Source organism: Lepidochelys kempii, chromosome 3, assembly GCF_965140265.1.
Source record: "Lepidochelys kempii isolate rLepKem1 chromosome 3, rLepKem1.hap2, whole genome shotgun sequence".
In the NCBI taxonomy this organism is placed as follows: Eukaryota; Metazoa; Chordata; order Testudines; family Cheloniidae; genus Lepidochelys; species Lepidochelys kempii.
This window is the reverse complement of record NC_133258.1, coordinates 89,931,701-89,953,845: the sequence shown is the minus strand read 5'-3', so window position 1 is coordinate 89,953,845 and position 22,145 is coordinate 89,931,701. Positions and strand designations below refer to the sequence as shown.

General features: G+C 41.8%; 1 protein-coding gene across 1 annotated transcript in view; it reads left to right on the top strand.

Annotated features, from left to right (window-relative positions):
• The first annotated feature begins 4,252 nt into the window (after positions 1-4,252).
• ROS1 (ROS proto-oncogene 1, receptor tyrosine kinase) overlaps positions 4,253-22,145 on the top strand; it is a 103,489-nt gene continuing 85,596 nt past the window's right edge. The window contains exons 1-6 of the mRNA XM_073336658.1: positions 4,253-4,375; positions 9,945-10,004; positions 10,746-10,772; positions 14,673-14,733; positions 16,737-16,885; positions 17,835-17,973. Of these exons, the coding sequence (XP_073192759.1) occupies positions 4,253-4,375; positions 9,945-10,004; positions 10,746-10,772; positions 14,673-14,733; positions 16,737-16,885; positions 17,835-17,973 (559 nt within the window). The remainder of the gene's footprint in view (positions 4,376-9,944; positions 10,005-10,745; positions 10,773-14,672; positions 14,734-16,736; positions 16,886-17,834; positions 17,974-22,145) is intronic.

Here is a 22,145-nt window from a genome sequence, read left to right as displayed (position 1 = left end):
TTGTGCTAAGGTGAATATCATTACTTGTTTGGCACATGTATTATACTATATTAGCTCAAACAACAAGAAAGAAAAATATTTACCTTTGTTTTCTCTCCAGCTTGATTTGTGGTATGTCACAGTGCCACCTGGTGGAAAAGAAAATACGTGCTTTAGTAAGGATTTCTCTTACACTGCCAAGTTGTTTCTGGAAACAAAAGCCTTTATTATTACATTTGTATTGCAGTCGTGTATAGAAGACCCAGACAGGGATCAGGGCCTATTGTGCTAGGCACTGTGCATGCGTGTGTGAGCGTACACCCATACAATGTTTCTTTATTGATATTTACATAGATAATTACATTTAAAAAGAAACCTTCAAGTGTATGTCACTGCTTGAAATCATGTACAGAGTTTTATTCCGTCAAAATACAATGGGTCAAATTGATCCCTTAAGTTACACCAGAGGTGAAATTTACTCCGTGTATACAACTCAGTGTATACATCATGCATTGTTTTGTGTTTGTACAGCACCTAACATAATGGGGCACATGTCCATGACTGGGACTCCTAGGTGCCAACGCAATACAAATAATAAATAATAATTCATTAGTATATAAGAATCACCCCATATAAACAAAATATAACTATATTATGGCCTTAAATTTTTTCTCCTGAACTTAGACACTGGTGCGTACCTATGCACCAACTCCCAAGGGCAGGGGCGTGTGCAGGAATTTAAATTTGGATGCTTTTGGATGGGCACATTCTGTGCCCCTGCTGCAGCCCTGCAGGAGCTCGCTCTCCCGGCTGCAGCCCTGGGGCCGGAGAAGTTCTGTGCTCCTGTTGATTACTAGAGGGGAGGAGAGAAGGGAGTGCCCCTGCTTTCCCGCCTTTGTACACAGCCCTGCCTGAGGGGCATACAAGCTCTTTACGCTCATGAAAGGGAGCTCAGCACTGTGACATATTGGAAACTGTATTAAAATGACAGGTTTCAGAGTAACAGCCGTGTTAGTCTGTCTTCGCAAAAAGAAAAGGAGTACTTGTGGCACCTTAGAGACTAACCAATTTATAAATTTCTTTTCTTTTTGTATTAAAACGATAAGCTATTACTTTAGATGTTCCGTTCTTTCCCCTGGTCCTGCTTGCAGGCTAGGGAACTCTGCAGGGAAGTGTGTGAGGTGGGCCTAACAGTAGCAGTCAGTCTGCAAAGAGCAGCTTAGAGTAAGGTGAGTGGGGGAGCTGTCTTTCTTTTAGGAAGCATCCAGCTTCATGTGTCTCTATTTTTGGGTTCTTGTGTATCTGGCTTCTAAAGTCTAAGCAGTAAAGCAGGGTTGTGTTGCAAGCTTCCAGTAAGAGTATTTTATGCTTTGTATCTAATTTCTTGGTGAGGATACTGTGAAGGTAACAAGCACAAGCTTGACCAATGCTGAGGACTTTGATGCTGGCATATTCCAGAACAGCTCCAGGGTCAGGCCGTGAGGAGTTGTTGAAGGGAAGGAGTGAGCTTTGTTCCACAAACGGCTTCAGTTGGTATATTCAGGGTACTCTGTCTCTTTTTAAATTAAATACCACAGCCCTGATTTCTGTCTGGGGCTTCATCAGCCTTTTCCGATATTGTGGACACAAAGTTACAAGTTCAATTGTACCAATTTAGGTGCTCGACTAACAGATTGTGCCGGATTATCTACAAGTTAATTAGATGTCTAAACAGATGACATTGCAGGGATAATTAATTGAATCTGCAATTTTAGACCCCCGGGTTACTGGAGGCCATTTTAGAAAATTGAGCTTCCTAAAATTTAACATCTATTGATCTTCCTTAGAATTTGTTTAAGTAAGCTATTTAGGAAAGGTACTGTGTCTTTGGGCTTGTCCACATGCAGGCTTGCATCAGTTTAATGAAACTGGTTTAGTTAAATCATTGTAAACCCCTGTGTGGATACTCCTATATTAGTCTGATTGGCTTATTTCAGTTTAGTTTAAATATTTTCCTAATAAATATAAGAGAGATCAAAATAAGGCACTCTTAAACTGAAAATGTGTCCATTCAACCTTTTGCAGCAGTACAAAGTCACAGCGTAAGTTAAACTGGTGCAACTTCCCAGTAGGCAAGCCCTTTGTATGTGTTTGTAAAGTACCTAGCAAAATGTATGTTAGGGCTTCCTGGTGCTACCAAATATAGATATTTTTAAAATAGTGATAATTATAACATCAATAATTTTAAAAGTTAATGGGATCAGTAGACAACCTATTGTCATTTCATGTATAGCCTAACCAAGCATTTCAACTCAGATGATATTTTGGGTTTGTATGTGGCTTAGGGTTGCCAACTTTCTAATTGCACAAAACCGAACACCCCTTCCCTGCCCCTTCCCCAAGGCTCCACCCCTTCTCGGAGGCCCCGGCCCCACTTGCTCCATCCCTCCTCACTCCGTCGCTCACTCTACCCAGGATGAGGCGTTTGGGGTGCAGGAGAGTGCTGGGGCGGGGGGTTGGGGTGCAGGGAGGTTGAGGGCTCTGGCTGGGGGTGTAGGCTCTGGGGTGGGGCCCAGGATGAGGGGCTTGGGATGCTGGGTCCCAGTGGTGTTTACGGCAGCTCCCAGGAAGCCACCAGGTCCCTGCAGCCCCTAGATGCATGGACAGCCAGGGAGGCTCTGTGCACTGTCCCTGCAGCTCCTATTCATAGTTCCCAGCCAATGGGAGCTGTGGAGCCTCCCTTGGGGCAGGAGCAGCACACGGAGCCTCCCTGGCTGCCCATGCATTTAGGGGCTGCAGGGACCTGGTGGCCCTACCAGGAGCCGCATGGAGCCAGGGCAGGAAGGGAGCCTGCCTTAGCTCTGGGCCCCCGCTGTACCGCCGACCGGACATTCAACGGCCCAGTTGGCAGCCACCAGGGTTCCTTTTTGACCGGGCATTCCAGTCGAAAACTAGACACCTGGCAACCCTTACCAAATTCATGGTCCATTTTGGTCAATTTCACGGTTGTAGGATTTTAAAAATCGTACATTTCATGGTTTCAGAAATTTAAATCTGAAATTTCACCGTGTTGTAATTGTAGGAGGTCCCAAAAAGGAGTTGTGGGGTGGGGGTCACAAGGTTATTGTGTGGGGTTGCAGTACTGCTTCCTTCAGTGGTGCTGCCTTCAGAGCTGGGCAGATGGAGAGCAGTGGCTGCTGGCAGGGACCCCAGCTCTGAAAGCAGAGCTGCCGCCAACAGCAGCACAGAGGTAAGGATGGCATGGTATGGTATTATCACCCTTAATTCCATGCTGCTGCCTTCAGAGCTGGACCCTCAGCCAGCAGCTGCCACTCTCCGGCTGCCCAGCTCTGAAGGCAGCAGTGCAGAAGTAAGGATGGCATAGTATGGTATTGCCATCTTTATTTCTGTGCTTCTGCTCGTGGGGTGCTGCCTTCAAGCTGGGCGCCTGGCCAAAAGCCCCGCTCTCCGGCCATGCAGCTCTGAAGGCAGCTCAGAAATAAGGGTGTCAATACCGCGGCCCCTCCATAAAATAACCTTCCGACCCTCCCACTGCCCTCTTTTGCGTCAGGACCCCCAGTTTGAGAAACACTGGTCTTCCCCCTGTGAAATCTGTATAGTGTAGGGTAAAATCACACAAAAGACCAGATTTCACAGGGGGGAGACCAGATTTCATGGTTCGTGATGCGTTTTTCATGGCCGCGAATTTGGTAGGGCCCTACTTATATGGCCGCATGTACCATATTTGGAAACAGTTATTAAAAACGGTCTCGGCTAACATGGTTGTGCTGGCCAGTGTGGACTATTTGTTAAAGATGTTTTAAGAAAGTTATTCTCCACCACACCAATCAGCACAGCTGTGTTACCTGAAGCCATTTTTAAAAACAGTGATTAAAAATGGTTTCATCATAAGAGAAAATACAAACAGGGCTCCTCTCTCTCTCTCTCTCTCTCTCTCTCTCTCTTTCGCTCTTCCTCATTCACCATAATAGCAGGATAAGATCACTCCACTTAGTTTTCTTTTCAATGATAAGGAGTCATGTGCCCTTTCATTGGTCGGCACCTTTGTCTGAGTGGTTTAATAAGAAACTGTTAAATAGATGTTGTGCAATTTCAAGACAAGTGATCCAGGAAGCCCCAAAGCCATAGAATGGATGGATTATAAACAAGGATTTTATTAACACTTAGAACATAGAAAACTTCCGCATTTCAATCTGGCATCTAAAATCCAAGGAATCTATGAGGCTGAGACAAGAAAAGTAGCAGACTGCCAGATGAAACTGTTGTTGAAGCTATGAGGAACTTTAACCTGTGGAAGCCTAAGATAGTCAGTCTTATTTCTGTTTACTGCATATGGATTTCTACAGTATATTGTTCTTTCCTGATTAATTGTCAGAATTTATGTACAGGTGGCCTGGTAAGTTTTGGAAAAAATTATACTTAACTCTTAGATATATGATGGTTGTTACCACAATTAGCATTTTCTAATGCAAACCACTTTATTTGAAATTGTACGTAAAGAATCTATGTGAGCAAAACTGGGGGCTGAAATGATGTTTTTAAAATTGAGTTTGCAGTGGAAAAATGGATATCGTATCTATTAAAGGGGAAACCCAATTAATCATATTCCATCTGAATTTTATTTCCCCTCTGTTACAATGACACATCAGATTATTATAACTAGAAGAGACTACAGGAAAAAAAACAAACAAAAATTATTTTTTTTCAGTTTCTTTTTTAATAGACTATCTAATCTACAGCTTTTGCTGTAAAATTAGCTAGTCAAAATAGCCTTCTATTTGTATGGGTCTTTCAGACAGCAACATGGAAGAATAAAACATTTTAAAAATAGGAAAGTGTAATTGTAAAATCACAACAATTGGCAGGGGACTTAAGTGCAGAAGTGGTATCTAAAACTGTCTAGCTTTCAAGTTGTTGGTGTCCCTTTAAGTAGAAGAGTGGGTTGTTATATCTTTAATCTTATGTTTTTGCAGTGTTCCTTTGGGTAGTGAAGTGGAATTTATTTGTTTTCCTTCTGCTGATGCATAAAGATGATAAGCCCAAACTCTTACTGAAACCTGATCAATAACTATGCTTCAAATTTCATTTTTATTTGGCTTACTATGTTGACTGATCTTGTCTAGAAGACCATGTACTTGTGCTCTGTAGAAATGATTTTGTGTGTCTTCTGACTAATTAGCTCTGTCAGTACTGAAAAATATACTGATTATGGACATGAAATGTACAGGATGGGTGTACCAGGTACACAATCTTATTAAAATGGCCAGTCTTTAAAACCTGTTTCTGATGCATAAAAGAGCCCTGGCAGCAGTGAAAGGGTTACTCATCTTTCCTGCTATGAGCTTAGGATGTAATAATATCCCAAACAAGGATTCTCTGATTAATTTTTAAATAAATTCTTGATGAGAAATGCTCTGTCACTCTTCATAGCACTCTTCTTTAAAAGCCAAACATGTGGCATCCATGTTCCATATGCCACTTAAAAATATTGTGACAGGTACTGAAATGAGAAAAAGCTGGTCTCAAAGTCAGTACAGTTCAAAGTTTCCATTTCCCCATCCAAAGGGTACATGTGTGATCACACCTGCTGTGGGACTGTTTTGCATCAGACGAGGGTTCTTAACCATTGCCACTCTATACGCCTCTTATCCTGCAAATGCTTGTGCATGTTCAACTTCTCTCATGAGACTAGTCCTATGCTTAGAGTTCAGCACATGCCGTAAGCGTTTGTAGGATCAAGTCCTATGACCCCACATTCACCTACTCAAAGCTGGTTAGATGCATCCCAGAATCATTTGCACTTCTGAAGAGGTGCTAATCTCGCACACTTCAAACTATGTGCTCTGGGAATAGGAACCATAGTTCTGAGGCACTTTTGGTACCAGAAGAGAATCAGTTGCCATGTGATTAGGTACAGCCATTTCAGAAGGAGGCCAGAAGAAAAGCATTTGTTTTAAAGAAACAAAATCTAGAACACGCATTTTGGAGGTCAGACCCAGTTGGACTTGTGCCATTTGTGTTCCAGGTTTGTTTATGAAGCATTTATTATTGTCTCAGTAAATCAGAATAAATCGGAGACCGCTCAGAAAAGAGTCACAAGAATGATTAAAGGATTGGAAAACATGCCTTATAGGGGCTCAATCTATGTAGCTTAGCAAAGACAAGGTTAATCACAGTATATAAATACATAGGGAATGGGAATTTGATAATGGGATCTTTAATTTAGAGACAATAGTATAGCAAGACCCAATAGCTGGAAGTTGAAGCTAGACAAATTCAGACTGGAAATAAGGCATAACATTTTAACACTGAAGATAATTAACCAGTAGAACAATTTACAGAGTGTCCTGGTGGATTCTCCGTCGCTAGCAATTTTTAAATCAAGATTTGAAGTTCTTTTAAAAGATATGCAGTAGTTCAAAAGGAATTATTTTGGGGAAGCTCAGTGGCCTTCAGGAAGTCAGACTGGATGATCAAACTATTCCCTTCTGGCCTTAGAATCTATGAATCAGGAGACAAAGGTCCACATTCCTCCTTGAGATAACTTAATTGGCTCCAGCTGACTCCACCAACTTCCAGATCCTAATGAGTCTATGATTCAAGCAAGCAAGAAGCAATTGACATTTCAATAATGGTTTTAAAAGTTTCATGTGAGGGGGAAAAAAATGGAAGGAAGGAAGGAAAATGCTGCTATTTTGCTATTTTTTTTTTAGTGGAGGAAGTACTGAATATCTAAACTAACTTATAAATACATATATTTTTTCATTTACAGGAAGGAGAGCTTGTCATTAATACTTGCAATGTTAGTGACATCAGTGTAGCTGTGAGTAATGGTTTGCATTGTTACTTATATTATTTCTGTGTAGATAACTAGGGTGCAATGGTCACATTATCTGGTTATAGCTTTGTCAACATGGTGGATCATATTAAGACTTGACGTAAGTGGTGGCAATTCCCTTGATTACAGAGGAGTTACATCTAATTAGTGCAGGCCTGAATTTGGCATATTCTTAAAAAGACAGAGGTTTTTTTTTTAAAAGTAAATTTGCCATAGTGGAGCATAGGTGCTCTATTCAGGCTCCTATTTCAATTCAGGGTCTACAAAATTCAGAATGAAGAAATATTTGAGATAAATTGAGTCCCCATCAGAATCAGTGCTTCCATGTATAGGGTGACCATATTTCCTAAAGTACAAATGGGATGGCCCGGGGCTTGCCCGAGCTTGCCCCCCACCTCCACCCTCCCGGCCAGCAGGGCTTTACAGAGCTGCTGCCACTTGGGGCTGGAGCTGACTCCCCCTTTCACCCCCCCATGCCATCCAGGCTGGGGCTGAGCATCCGAGCCCTGTGCTGATGAAGTCTGGGGCTGACCCCCACAAGCTCCATGCCTTCTGTGGCTGGGACTGGGGTTGAGTGGCCAAGCTCCATGCTTCTGGACTCTGGGCCTGGGCCTGGGTCCCGCTGCCTGGCGCCTCGTGTTGCCACCCCCACCCCCAATGTTCCTCTGTGCCCCACTTCCGGTTGCGCTCGACTTTTTTTGTAAACTGAGCATTTGTTCGTTTGCTCTTGCCAATTGATCAGTTTGCAAGAGCAAACTGGACAAATGCCCAAGAAATCAAAGATGTCAAAGAAATCAGGACATCCAGCACGGAACTTAAAAAGGGGACTGTCCCGGCCAAAATGGGAAGTATGGTCACCCCACCCATGAGAGGCACATAATTGTTACTATTGCATTCTGGGTAGTCTAGTGAATTTAAAATAACACACCCATTTTATTTTCTCATAAATCTGACAGGGAGGAAACTGAAAATACTATTTTTAAGATGTTGTGTTAGACTTCTATAGAGCTATAAATGTTTGGGTTTATACTGGAGATCTCTACCAGTTAACACAAACTTTTGATGGGGTGATTTTTGGAAGGAGTAGCAGCCTTCAGGAGAGGTTCCCTTAGAGATCTTGGATCTCTAGCACAGTTCATCTTGATAGCCACAGGCCCCTTAAAGGCTCATTCCCACTTATTTGCTGGATGCATGGAGGATTCAATCATCAGTGTTATCCACAATCTCTAGTGAATTACAGTCTCTCTGCAAATGGCCTCGGGTACGGCTGGGGTTGGGGGTGGGGGGAAAGGGGAGGTGGCAGGGGTCATAGAATCATAGAATATCAGGGTTGGAAGGGACCTCAGAGGTCATCTAGTCCAACCCCCTGCTCAAAGCAGGACCAATCCCCAATTAAATCATCCCAGCCAGGGCTTTGTCAAGCCTGACCTTAAAAACTTCTAAGGAAGGCGATTCCACCACCTCCCTAGGTAATGCATTCCAGTGTTTCACCATACTCCTAATGAAAAAGTTTTTCCTAATAGCCAACCTAAACCTCCTGCACTGCAACTTGAGACCATTACTCCTCGTTCTGTCATCTGCTACCACTGAGAACAGTCTAGATCCATCCTCTTTGGAACCCCCTTTCAGGTAGTTGAAAGCAGTTATCAAATTCCCCCTCATTCTTCTCTTCCGCAGACTAAACAATCCCAGTTCTCTCAGCCTCTCCTCATAAGTCATGTGTTCCAGTCCCCTAATCATTTTTGTTGCCCTTCACTGGACGCTTTCCAATTTTTCCACATCCTTCTTGTAGTGTGGGGCCCAAAACTGGACACAGTACTTCAGATGAGGCCTCACCAATGTCGAATAGAGGGAAACGATCACGTCCCTTGATCTGCTGGCAATGCCCCTACTTATACAGCCCAAAATGTCACTGGCCTTCTTGGCAACAACAGCATACTGTTGACTCATATCCAGCTTCTCATCCACTGTAACCCCTAGGTCCTTTTCTGCAGAACTGCTGCCTAGCCATTCAGTCCCTAGTCTGTAGCAGTGCATGGGATTCTTCCGTCCTAAGTGATCATGTGAGCATGAAAAGCTAGATAGTCACAATGTTTACTTGGCCATGCAGCAGTGCCCCCTTACTCACCTAGGTGTCTTTGCTCAGATCGAGAGTTGTCAATTATCATGATTTTCTTACCCTTTGTGATTTTGGTGTTTTTCTTAAAGCCCCAGCTCTTGGAGTCAGGTGATTGTGAAAGAATGTCAACTTTCTTTTTTTTAAAAAAAGGAAGTTTGTAGAGTTCCTGGATGGAGAGAAAAGATTTAAATGTAATTAACACAATTTCAAAACCAGAAGATAAATAAAAAAATCCAACATTTATTATTATTTTTTTTAAGTCTCATGATGTTAAGCCAATGTTATGATTTTTGGAGGGTCTGTTTGTGAATGTTTTGGGCTGTTTATGGCAAATTTGTTCCTTCTCTCTCTATCAGTGAGTCAGGAGTAGACTTGAAAGGACCACTTGCTCCACCCTGGCCAGATCAAGGAAAGAGCTTTATGATGGGGGTGAATTAATTAATTTACTTCCTTCCTGGAGCAAAAGAGAAACTGGGGCTCCCTTGGCCAAAATTCATTCTTTGCTTTGTTCCTGGAGCTTTGCAGCAGGTACCATCCCTCTCTCAGGGCAAAGTGTAAAGCTACAGTCTAGACCAAAATGATGGACTTGCACACCAGCCATTACAGTAACCTCAGTCAGGATGGCCGTGGCAAGGTCCTGTCTAGAAGTGGCTGTGTGGATCACTCACACAAACTTCTGTGTTTATTCATTATATTAATTTTTAGGGGAAACTTTCAGGAGTTTTATCTGTCTATCTAGGCCCCATTACCACAGTGTCTAAGCATCTCAAAGTCTTTGACGTATTTATCTTCACGAGGTAGAGAAGTGCTGTTACCCCATTTTACACATGGGGAACTGACGCATAGAAAGTCTACATTTGCCCAAGGTAATATCAGAAGTCTGTGGCAGAGCAAGAAATTGACCCTAGGTTTCCCAGGTTAGCATCCTAACCACTGGACCATCCTTCTTCCTTATTTGTCTGACTGCAGCTTTTTTAAAATACTAACTATTCACTGTCTTTCTTGCAGTGCACACAGGGATGTCGATTTTGGAATGCAACAGTACAAAAAAGCTGCTCACTGCAATGTGTAAGTACTGTATTAGTCATGGTTCCACTTCCTATGCTTTGATTTTGTCTGATAAATTATCCAAAAGTATTCTACCAAACCAGTCTTTTTATAATAAAAAATGTAATAGCCATAATTTTTTCCCCAGTAAGTTGATATGTTTCTTATTGGAATATGTAACATCATATTATTAGTTCAGAAGTCTTTGAAATAGAGTACATTAACTTGGGAACCACTAGTTGTTGGCAAGGGGGTACCTTCACAATACAAACCTGCATTATGTCTGCCACAGTGTGGTGGGAACAGAGAACACTAACATTCAATGAAAATTAAACTCCCCTGCTGGGTTTTCAGTCTGTTAAATTGTCAGTGTTCAACACCTTTCTGCACCAGGCCCTTTTAGACTCCTATCTGTACAATCCATGTTATCACCATGTTTCCTGCTGTTAACCAATAGTATCTGGACAAGAACTAGCACAGGTTCTGGGACAGTTGCCAGGGAAAAGTTTGAAGTCGCTTTCTCTCTGAGGGGAGCTGGGTTCCTTTTCTTGAAAAATCTGGAGTTCAGTCAGACTTGGCGTAATTCAAATGCTGGCCTTCCAGTTTTGAATTTGGATTTTCTTCTTTTTAGCCATTTGTCACTGAAAAGCTTTTGCTGTGTACTCTCTGTGTGTAAGAAATGTCTGATGATACTACCTTATTTGGACTATTGAAGGACTATATTCCTGCTAAGCATATCTCTTTTTGTTTGCTTCTCTACAGAATCAGACCTACGTCAGAGCATGTGAGGTAAGTTAAATACCGATGAGACCAGTATAAACACCCTAAAATGATAACTTCAGTTCACACAGCAGAATGAAACACAGCTAAGATTCCCAAAATTTTAAATCCAGGTGTCTGATTGTGTTGTGCAAACCCTGTGGCATTACATCACTGTTTTCTTGTTAAAAACATAAGATACACAGTGTACATTGGCCCAGAAGTGAAGCTTGAATGTAGATGTGTATGGATGAGATTTTCAAACAGGGGCATAGATTTTCTTTTTAATTTTAAGCCTGTGAAGGAGAAAAGATGGTCTGGTGGCTAAAGACTGGACTGGGACTGAGTTCTGTTCTTGGCTATGCCACAGATTTCCTGTGTGATTTTGGGTAACATGTTAATCTCTGTGGGCCTCAGTGTCCCTTCTGTAAAATGGGGTAATAGCTCTTTTCCTCACAGGGACATTATGAGGCTACTTCATTGATGTATGTGAGTTGCTCAGATACTGCCGTGCTGACTGCCATAGAAAATGTCTATAAACAAGCAGTGCAATATTCTCACAGCTGTTGAATAGTATCTTTTCCCAAGAGTAGTCCCATTAAAGTTAGTGGGAGCACTAATGGAATAAGGTGCTACTCAACATGAATAAGGGTGCCAGAATCTGGCACTTAAAGGGGGAACTTCCACCAATAAGGATTTCTTGGTTTCATGGGGAATAGATGGCAAATTTGCTTTTAAAAACCTCCAGGGAAATTTTTTTTTTATTATTCTTCTCAGCAAGAGCCAAAATCAGTTTTAGGGCTGTAGCAATTAATGTTCAGTAGGAAAAGGAAGAAGGAAAACATGAAATAAAGAAAAAAGACAGGAAATATGTCTGTTGAATGGAGCACTTTACAGTTTCTTCAAAGCAGTACAAACCAGTTGATGCGCATATGTTTAAAGAGAAGGTGTGCCCATAGCCTAAACATTCTTGACTGTCAATGATTAAGACATTATGTAGACCTGCAGCTGACAGTTTGTAAAGGATCAACACTAGGGTGACCATATTTCCTATGCTGAATACGGGACACCTGGTAAAATTACTCATATTCAAGTGAGTTCAATGGCAATCAATCAGAACTATGCAGTACAAACATTCAAATTCACATCAAGTTGACTGAGCCCCTGTTTAAAAAGAAATACTGCATAGTTGGATTCTTTTTATTTACCTTCTTATCTTTAAGGCTTTAGGGTTCACACGGGGAGGGGTGACTGCCCCACTCCCATACACCTCTCTCACGGGGTGTGGGGGGGCGACAAACCAATCCGACTCTCTCTGCCCTCCATGCCTGGCTGGGCCCCCGGGATGGACCCACCTCTCCTGGTACCTGGTGCTGTATCTTCCTGAGGCAACATGTGGTGCTAGGAGGGGTGGGACACAGGATCACATGCCCCCCTCCCCAGATTTCTGCCAGGTTCACACCAGAATGTGGCCAGCAGCAGCCTTTTGGCACTGTGTGGGAGGGAGGGGACGGGAGCTAGAAGGTATGACCTGGCCCATGTCTTTGCAGAGCTCATCTCTGCTTTCCCGACTTTGTCCGTCCCCGTCCCCCCCCCCCCGCCCCATATGTGGCTGGAAGCAGCTTGTCCCTTCCTGCCTGCACAGTGTTGAAAGGCAGCTAACACCTCCAGGCTGCTACTGGCCACCGACATATCCCAGCTGCCCTGGCTACAGTGCAGGCTGGAAGGGGTTGAGCCCTAACGATGCATTGTGCACCAGGGCCCAGGGAACCTCACTGCAGGGGCTTCATGGAAACCGGCCAGAGAGGTGACTCAGCAGGGGAGGGTGCCTGGGGCTCTGGGGGCAGGACACAGGGCAGGGGTGGTGGTGGTGAAGAGGATACTATGCCCCTCTCCCAGGGGCTGCTGTGGAGCCTGCAGGTTCGGGGTGGGCACAGGATAGAAATTGCTTCCTCTCCCCCCACCCCCATGCTCCAGAGCTTACCTGAGTGGCAGAGAGGCTTCTCTGTACTGCGCTGTGCGGGGCTTTGCCACATGCAGGGCTTGGCTCCTCCTAGCCAGCACCCTGGGCCAGAGGATCTTGGGCTTTCCCTGGATCTGGCCAGCAGCAGGACTCCCCAGTACTGATGCGGAGGGGGGAGGGGGGAAGAAAATACCAGACAATTTCCCCATTTTTAAGAAAAAGTCTGGACACCTACAAGAGGGCTTAAATATGGGATTGTCCCTTTAAAAATGGGACAACTGGTCACCCAATTCAACGCTGTCCTAGCAGCACACAGAAGCATGACTGCTGGTATTTGTACTGTTTGCTTTTCCTTTACCAAGATATTTCTCTTGGAAACATTGTGCCTTGCTAATAATATTAAAACACAAAGAGCCACTTCTTTAATGCATGAACTTGGGAAATAAACCTCTACTTTGTGCTAGGACAATTTTCTCTTATCAGTTTCAGTGAGCTGCAGGAAGTGTGTACAGTTGAATCTTTGAAAGTTACCAAGACAAACAATGCCACCTAATATAGCACATCACCTTAATGACCCCAAAGTTAATTATTACTTGAGAGTTGTTTGCTGTATGAACAGAGATTATAAAGCTGGGACATTTTATCTTCTTCAGCTTTTGTAAGCCAGACAATCTTGCAGTGTAAATGACCCTAAATAAAATACAGCAAAGCAAATGCATTCTCACGGTGGGGGAGCTTTGTCTGGACTGGCATAAAAAACAGGATAGTAGCTCCTTTAAGGGTTCCCCTCCTTTGGGAATCGGGAGGGGGAGGGGAGAGGAGAAGGCATCACCTGAATTGATGGGCAGGCCGGTGGGACTCAGGTAAGCGATTGGCCCCTGCACACCTGGGGGAATGTATATAAATCCTGCCCCTCCAGCCTGAGCCCCCTCTCATTCCTGACTAGCAGTCAGAAAGGCAAGCTGGAGTTATTGCTTATTTAGTTATTGACTTTCAGTGAGACTCAGGCTTCTATGTGCTTAAGTCACGATTAAAAGTAGGCTTAGGATTGTCGGTCATTTGGGTGCCTTAGAAAGTTTTACCCTCCGCGTCTCAGTTCAGTGGAGCTGTAAAATAGAGCTAATGAGGCTTCCTTTGTCTATCTTCTCTATTTAGATGGTAAGCTCTTTGGGGCAGAGGCTCTCTACTTACGATATACATATTCAGTGTGGGCTGCATTGGGGCTCCGGGGGTGGTTAAGACCTATAGACACAACTATAACACAGACAAAAAATAATAACAAGAAGTTAGATGGTAGACGTGTTTTTAAAGAAACTTCTAATACAGCGTATTGACCAAGAGCAAGAAGCATTTGTGAGAAATAGGTGGAGCAAGAAGGGCTGGGCTCAGTGTTCAGGCCTTCTCATCAATAGTAAGTTAAATGGGCTATATTCTGCTTCCCTTCCTCAGATATTCTCACTGAAGTCTTAAATGTGTAAAGTGAGCAGGAATTGTCCCCAGATTTCTGCATTGCAGCAAATGGGCAATATAGGGAATACAGAGCCTGATCTAATGCCCATTGAAATCAATGGAAAGACTGACAGGTTTCAGAGTAGCAGCCGTGTTAGTCTGTATTCGCAAAAAGAAAAGGAGGACTTGTGGCACCTTAGAGACTAACCAATTTATTTGAGCATAAGCTTTCGTGAGCTACAGCTCACTTCATCGGCCGATGAAGTGAGCTGTAGCTCACGAAAGCTTATGCTCAAATAAATTGGTTAGTCTCTAAGGTGCCACAAGTCCTCCTTTTCTTAATGGAAAGACTGCCATTGATGCCAATAGATTTTTGGAATGAGCCTAAGGTGTTAATGTTTTTAGAATGAATATAACTACTTTTGTGGTATTCCTGTGTATTAGAAATGTGTCTGGATGCTTCTAACAAGACATCCCATTGAAGCAATACTAACTGGCAAGCTCTCTGTCTTATACAGAGAGTTTCCTGTAAGTTTGGCTGCAGCTGTGCAGAGGAAGCTTATGGTGCTGAAGTACAAGGTAAGCATGGACATAGTGCTGTGTAGTAACCCAGGGTCTGCTGAACTCATTTCTAGGAGTATCCTTTTGCTTTTGTTATATGATTTTCTTTGAACAGGGCCAGGAAAGTCTTGTTCCTTTTCTGATTCTTACACAGCTAGTGTAGCTTAAAAGTAAAGAGATGGCTGCTGTATTCCAGAAACTTGGGAATTTTTGGATATAAATGCTGAAGTTTATGGTGGGATTTTCAAATGCACTCAGCTATGGCCCAACTCTGCTTCTGTTGAAATTAATGGTAAAAACTCCTTTTGATTTCCATGGGAGTAATTAGGCCAATGCTTAGTGCATTTGAATCCCACCCTGACTGATCTATGTATGAGTGCTGGAACAATTTGTCTCATGGTGGTGCTGAGAGCCACTGAACCAAACTGAAAACCCTGTATTTGTTGGAAACCAATTCAAGCTGGGGGTGCGGCAGCAGCTTCAGCACCCCTAGTTCCAGCACCTATGGATCTACCCGATCTGACTGGAAAAATTTAGGGATTTCCATTCAGCAAAGCTTTATAGTAAAAGCTTTGCTGAGCGCTGTATCATAATAAAAATATATTGAAGCGTTCGCATGCTGCCCATTGCTTTGGGAACTTGATGCCTCACATTCAGTTTCAAAACAAGCATGTATATACTAAATATGGGTGATACCAGGGGAAGAAGATTTATATAAAGTTGCACAGTGAACCCATGCTTTGCCTGAATGGAAATATATTCAAAGGCATGACTGAACAGGTACACTTTACTTTGTGTCCTAATATGATCAAACCCTGTCTCTGACAAGATGTCGGACAGCAAGTGACACAACTGGTTGCATTCTTCTGAAAAGTTTTGCTGTCAGCCCCAGAAAGGTAAATCGGAGGGACTAAAAGCACGAATGCCCCACATCAGATCTTCCCAGCTATGACAGGACATAGGGAGGGAGCCATATTGCGATGGTTTTAAGTTACAGTATAATTCTGGCATTCCACAAATATGCATTGAGAAAAGCAGCCCTGATTTTGTTTATGGACTAGGGACTTCACTTAAACCAAACCAAACCAATTAAGAAAGTATTTCTGATTTTGTCACACATAGTACTTTCATCCTGATTGCAAAATTCTAAGTAGAATGGTATCAACATTTTAAATGGAAGATGTCCTATTCTTTATTCCGTGTCTAGTTTCTGTAGTGTCTGTCATCTGCAAGTTCATCATTTGACAGGTCATCCAATCATGACCTTCCACAGGATCATTTAAATATTGGTCCCCAATCCAGCAAAACACTAAGCATATGCGATAGTAAAACACTTCACTGGGACTATGCATGTGCTCAAAATTAAACACATGCATTAGTGCTTTGCTGGTTTGGGGACCAGTATTTTAAAACATGTGTTTAACTTTGAGCATCCGAGTAATCCCATTGAAGCATGTACGTGACTGCACACGTGCTTAACCTTAAGCACATGCTTTAATGTTTTGATGGAAGGGATTTCCCTTCAAAGTTCTACCCATCACTGAGTGGAGAAGGAAGTGAGGACAGTAAAGAAATGGACAGATCTCCCAAAGCTTCCAATTAAGGGATATAGCTTAACATAATAGGCCAGATTCACCACTAACATAGATAGGTATATCTCCATTAACTTCAGTATAGCTGCACCCACTTACACCAGTGATGCGTTTGGCCCAGTTAATATTAATATCAATTGTCTTATAACATTACTGTGGTTCATTCTGTAACTCTTTTCCTGATATGCATGTTTTCCATGTTTTTATCAGCTTCACAACTGCTGAATGTGCCAGGTCCCTGGGGCAAGATGCACTTTACTTTTACCCAATGTACTAGGTGTGTCACCACCAAAGTGTATTCCAGCTGAACATCAACCCTTCAGAGAATGCTGCTGCATTCTCCTACTGCCCAGAAGCTGCCACAGAATACCACTGGGAGAGGATTAATGACTTAAGCCCTGTTCATGTTTTATTGGTTTTTCCCCTCAGATTATTTGAACTCACCCACAGCACCATTTGCATCTACCATTGGAAGCCACAATGTGGCACTGAGGTGGAAGTCGGCTAATATCTCTGGGGTGACATATATTATTCAGTGGAAGTACAGTCAGCTCCCTGGAGACTGGAGGTATGCTGAGGTAAGGGAGGACAAAATAAGTTCCAACTTATTTTTTAAATTAATCTTTTAATAAAACAACCTAGTCTAATTTACAATCCAGTCTTGATTCAATTGGAAAGGTGTTCTTCACTTCCTCTCCTCACCTATTCTCTATTATTCTTGTACTCTATAAAATAGTTGCCACATTTCACACTAGAAGTGGCTCCATTTGAGTGGTGAATGACATGATTCTTGCGTATAATTTTGTTAAGATTGTAAAGCATTGGGGGATTCTTTGTGTATTTTTTTTATGTTGGTGGTGGATTGTTGGGGATGCTTTTTGTTTATTTTTGTTCTTGGATTTATTTGGGTAAAATGACTATTATGTTAAGTTTAAGTGTATTTGTTAAGTACCCAGAAGCCTGTGGGTGAGTGACAACAATTTAAAATTTACTGATATTAATATATTTAATATTTTACTGTTTTAAGCAATTATTTGCTTAAAATTAGAATATTCTTTAAAATTAATTCAGGCTGGAAATTAGAAGGTTTCTAATGATCAGAGAAGTGAGTTCTGGAGCAATAGGCGTAGTAGGGGCAAACAACCTAACTAGTTTTAAGATGGAGCTTGATAACTTTAGGAGCAGGAGTGTATGTTGGGTCGCCTGCGATAGCATGGGATTTGATCTGACCCAGGGTATCTCTTCCAGGCCTATGTCCTATGTACCTAATATTGTGTTCCATCCATCCAATATTTGATGAAATTTGGCAGTGGGTTTTGAAGGAAGTGTTAAAGGAGGAATCAGTACATACTATTTAAGGAAAATGAATCACCTAGAACTTGTTCTGCTTATAAGAGAGTTAGGTCTGTGACATTCTAATATGTACATATTGTTTTATGTTGTCATATCAGGCTAGACTGACATCCTACATGGTCATTCCAGCTAGAGGAACAGTGATAATGATTATATGTATGTGTATTGATCTAGGTAGTATCTGAGCATTCGTACACAGTGAGTAACCTTCAAGCCTTCACAGAATATGAGTTTCGAGTAGTTTGGATCATCACATCTCAGATGCAGCTCTATTCTCCATCTAGTCCCAGTTACCGGACTCATGCATTTGGAGGTAATTACACTGTTGGTCACAGTTCAAGGGCAGTGCTAAAAAGTTTTAGTTTGTTTTGATGTCATGATTCTAAAGTAGAAAACTACTTACCATTGACTTTCATAAGAACAGCCATACTGTATCCTGTCTCTGACAATGGCCAGTGTCAAATGCTTCAGAGGGAATGAACAGAACAAGGTAATGTTGAGTGATCCATCTCCTGTCATCCAGTACCAGCTTCTGGAAGTGGAAGGTTTAGGGACACTCAGAGTGTAGGGCTGTGTCCCTGACCATCTTGGCTATTGGCCTTTGATGGACCTATCCTTCATGAACTTATCTAACTCTTATCTGAATCATACTTTTGGCCTTCACAACATTTCATGTGGATGAGTTCCACAGGTTGATTGTGTGTTGTGTGAAGAAGTACTTTGTTTTGTTTGTTTTAAATCTGCTGTCTATTAATTTCAATAGCAGAAGAAAACGTAGCAATGGCTGACATGTTAAATGCCTTTTTTGTTTCAGTTTTCACTAGAAAGGTTAGCAGTGATTGCACGATAAACATCAGTGTAAATTGTGTACGATCTGAGGCTAAAATAGGGGAAGAACAAGTTAAGACTTACTTAGACAAGTTAGATGTCTTTAAGTTGTCAGGGCCTGACAAAATACATCATAAAACACTTAAGGAACTGGGTGAGAATCCATGGAGGATGGGAGAGATCCCAGGGGCCTGGAAAAGGCCAAATATAGTACCTATCAATAAAAAGGGGAATAAGGACAACCCAGGGATTTATAGACCAGTCATCTTAACTTGGGTACCCAGAAAGAAAATGGAGCAAATAACCAATCAAGTTGTAAGAACCTAGAAAATAATAAGGTGATAAATAACAGTCAACATGTATTTGTCAAGAACAAATCATACCAAACCAAGCTGATATCCTTCTTTGATAGGGTAACAAGTCTTATGGATGGGGGGAAGCAATAGATGTGATAAATCTTGATTTTTCAGAAAGGCTTTTGATACTGTCTCACATGACCTGCTCATAAGCAAACTAGGGAAATACAGCCTAGACTAACCTACTGTGAGGTGGTACACAACTGGTTGGAAAACCATACTCAGAGAATAGTTATCAAAGGTTTGCAGTCAAGCTGGAAGGGCATATCAAGTGGGGTCCCACAGAGACCTGTCTCATAGATTCTTGAAATAAGCATGCCGAGGGTGCTGCCGCACCCCCTGGTTTGAGGTGGTTTCCATCATATGAAGTGTTTACAGTTTGGTTCAATGGCTCTCAGTAACCCCACTATACAAATTGTTTCAGTACCCCTGATCTGTCCTGGGTCCAGTTCTATTCAATATCTTCATAAATGATTTGGATAATGTCACAGAGAGTACACTGATAAAATTTGTTGATGATACCATGCTGGGAGGGGTTGCAGGCGCTTTGGAGGACAGGATTAGAATTCAAAATGATCTGGACAAACTGGAGAAATGGTCTGAAATAAAGAGGATGCAATTCAACAAGGACAAATGCAAAGTACTCCACTTAGGAAGGGATAATCAATTGCACAAATATAAAATGGGAAAAGACTTCCTAGGAAGGAGTACTGCAGAAAAGGATCTGTTTGTTATAGTGGATCACAAACAAAATATGAATCACCAATATACTACTCTTGCAAAAAAGCAAAAAAGCAAACATCATTCTGGGATATATTAAATACAAGAGTGTTGTAAGCAAGACATGTAAAGTAATTCTTGCAGTCGACTCAGAACTGTTAAGTCTCAACTGGAGTACTATGTCCAGTTCTGGGCACTATATTCAGGAAAGATGTGGACAAATTGGAGAAAGCTCAAAGGAGAGCAACAAAAATGATGAATGGTCTAGAAAACATGATCTCTGAGGAAAAATTGAAAGAATTGGGTTTCTTTAGTTTGGAGAACAGAAGACTGAGGGGGGACATGTAACCGTCTTCAAGTACATAAATATTGTTATAAAGAAGAGAGCAATAAATTGTTCTCCTTATCCACTGAAGACAGGACAAGAAGTAATGGGTTTTAAATTGCAGCACGGGAGATTTAGGGTAGACATTAGGAAAAACTTCCTAACTATAGGGTGTTTAAGCACTGGAACAAATTACTTAGGGAGGTTGTGGAATGTTTTTAAGAAGAGGCTGGGCAAATACTTGTCTGGGATTGTCTAGATTATATTTAGTTCTGCCTCAGTGCAGGGAACTGGACTACATGACCTGTCAAGGTCCCTTCCAGTCCTATATTTCTATGATTCATGGGTGACCCCAGTGTGATGTTGCACCCCATAATGCTTTATGGGAATATACTTATTCCAGTTATGTCATATATACTTTCATATGTTTTATGCTACATATGCCATGTAACATATCTCTGTAAAGGTTTGGGTCTACGGAATATATTTGTAGACCCCTTAATCATCTCTGGTTTGAGATAAAGAGTCTCAGTCTTTTTAATCTTTCCTCATAGGGAGGCTGTTCCATATCCCTAATCAGTTTCTTTGCCCTTCTCTGAACCTCTGCACCAATATTAATATATCTTGTCTGAGACAGAGTAACCAAACCTGCGTGCAGTGTTCAAGGAGTCGGCATACCATGGATTGATCTAGTGGCATTATGATGTTTTCTGTCTTATCTATCCCTTTCAGAAGCATATGTTCATTATATGTTGTAAAATTGCAGACTGTTGGGTAATATTACTAAAGAATCTTTAGCTTAATCTGAAAGAGTTTTGGCTGAATTTTCAGTTATGATTCCTATGAGGACTTGTGGCACCTTAGAGACTAACCAATTTATTTGCGCATAAGCTTTTGTGAGCTACAGCTCACTTCATCGGATGCATTAAGTGGAAAATACAGTGAGGAGATTTATATACACACAGAACATGAAAAAATGGGTGTTATCATACACACTGTAAGGAGAGTGATCACTTAAGATGAGCTATTACCAGCAGGAGAGTGGGGGGCGGGAGGGGTGAGTGGGGAAAGAAAACCTACATCTTAAGTGATCACTCTCCTTACAGTGTGTATGATAACACCCATTTTTTCATGTTCTGTGTGTATATAAATCTCTTCACTGTATTTTCCACTGAATGCATCCGATGAAGTGAGCTGTAGCTCACAAAAGCTTATGAGCAAATAAATTGGTTAGTCTCTAAGGTGCCACAAGTCCTCCTTTTCTTTTTGCGAATACAGACTAACACGGTTGCTACTCTGAAACCAGTGACTTTTAGGTGAGGTTCAGAGCACCAGGGCAGGAAGAAACTATCAATTTAGTAACATTCTTGCTATGGAAAGAAGCAATATTAGTTTAAGCAAATTTCACAATATTTGTCTGCAATTTGGCTTTAAGTAACCATTTAACTTAATGGCTACTTTACCAGTTTGTCATAAAATGGACATAAGAAACGATGCACTAACTGGAGCGTTCAGATAGAACCAGCTTCAGGCTGTGAGCTCTCTTTCTATTAGTGATGTAGACCCTGCTTCACGTTGATAGGAAATATGCTTATATATATCAATAAGACATAGTGAAGGTACACCTTGTTACTTTTCCAACTCGCATCTAATTGCATGTTAAATCTCATCCTGTGGTAACACTGGAAGTCACCGGAGATTTAAAGTTCCCTGTATTTGCAGAAGTCTTCTTCCTAGGCTATGCACAACATGCTCCAGGTGGCACATGACCAGGATGCATCACAAAAATTTGGTCCGCTGGTTGGATCATTAGCTTCCTTGGCTTGGGTTGGGTACTGATGGGGGGTGCGACATGAACACTGATCTGTGCTCCCCTTTGCAGAAACTGATACTGGTGTTCAGTAGGGGAAAGGAGAAATAGTACTCGTTTTAGGCTTTAGGCTTCAAAGCTCATTGAAATCAATGTGAGTCTTTCCATTCTATTCTCTGGGCTTTGGATAAGGGTAGACCCTTAAGCAACTATAACTAAAGTGTTAGTGCAAACCCTTCGTTTGAGGCATAAAACGAATCTTTGTTCAAGTTCCTTTTTGTTGCATTCACTTGTATTGCGCTGGTTGTGAGCCTGTTATGTAAATCATTAGGTTATATTTAAATTAGACGTGGCTGAACCTCAAAAGATTTTAGATGTTTAAGTGGCTAAGTTTCTAAAAGTTTAGACATTAATAGTAATAATGAATTTAGATTTATATAGCGCCT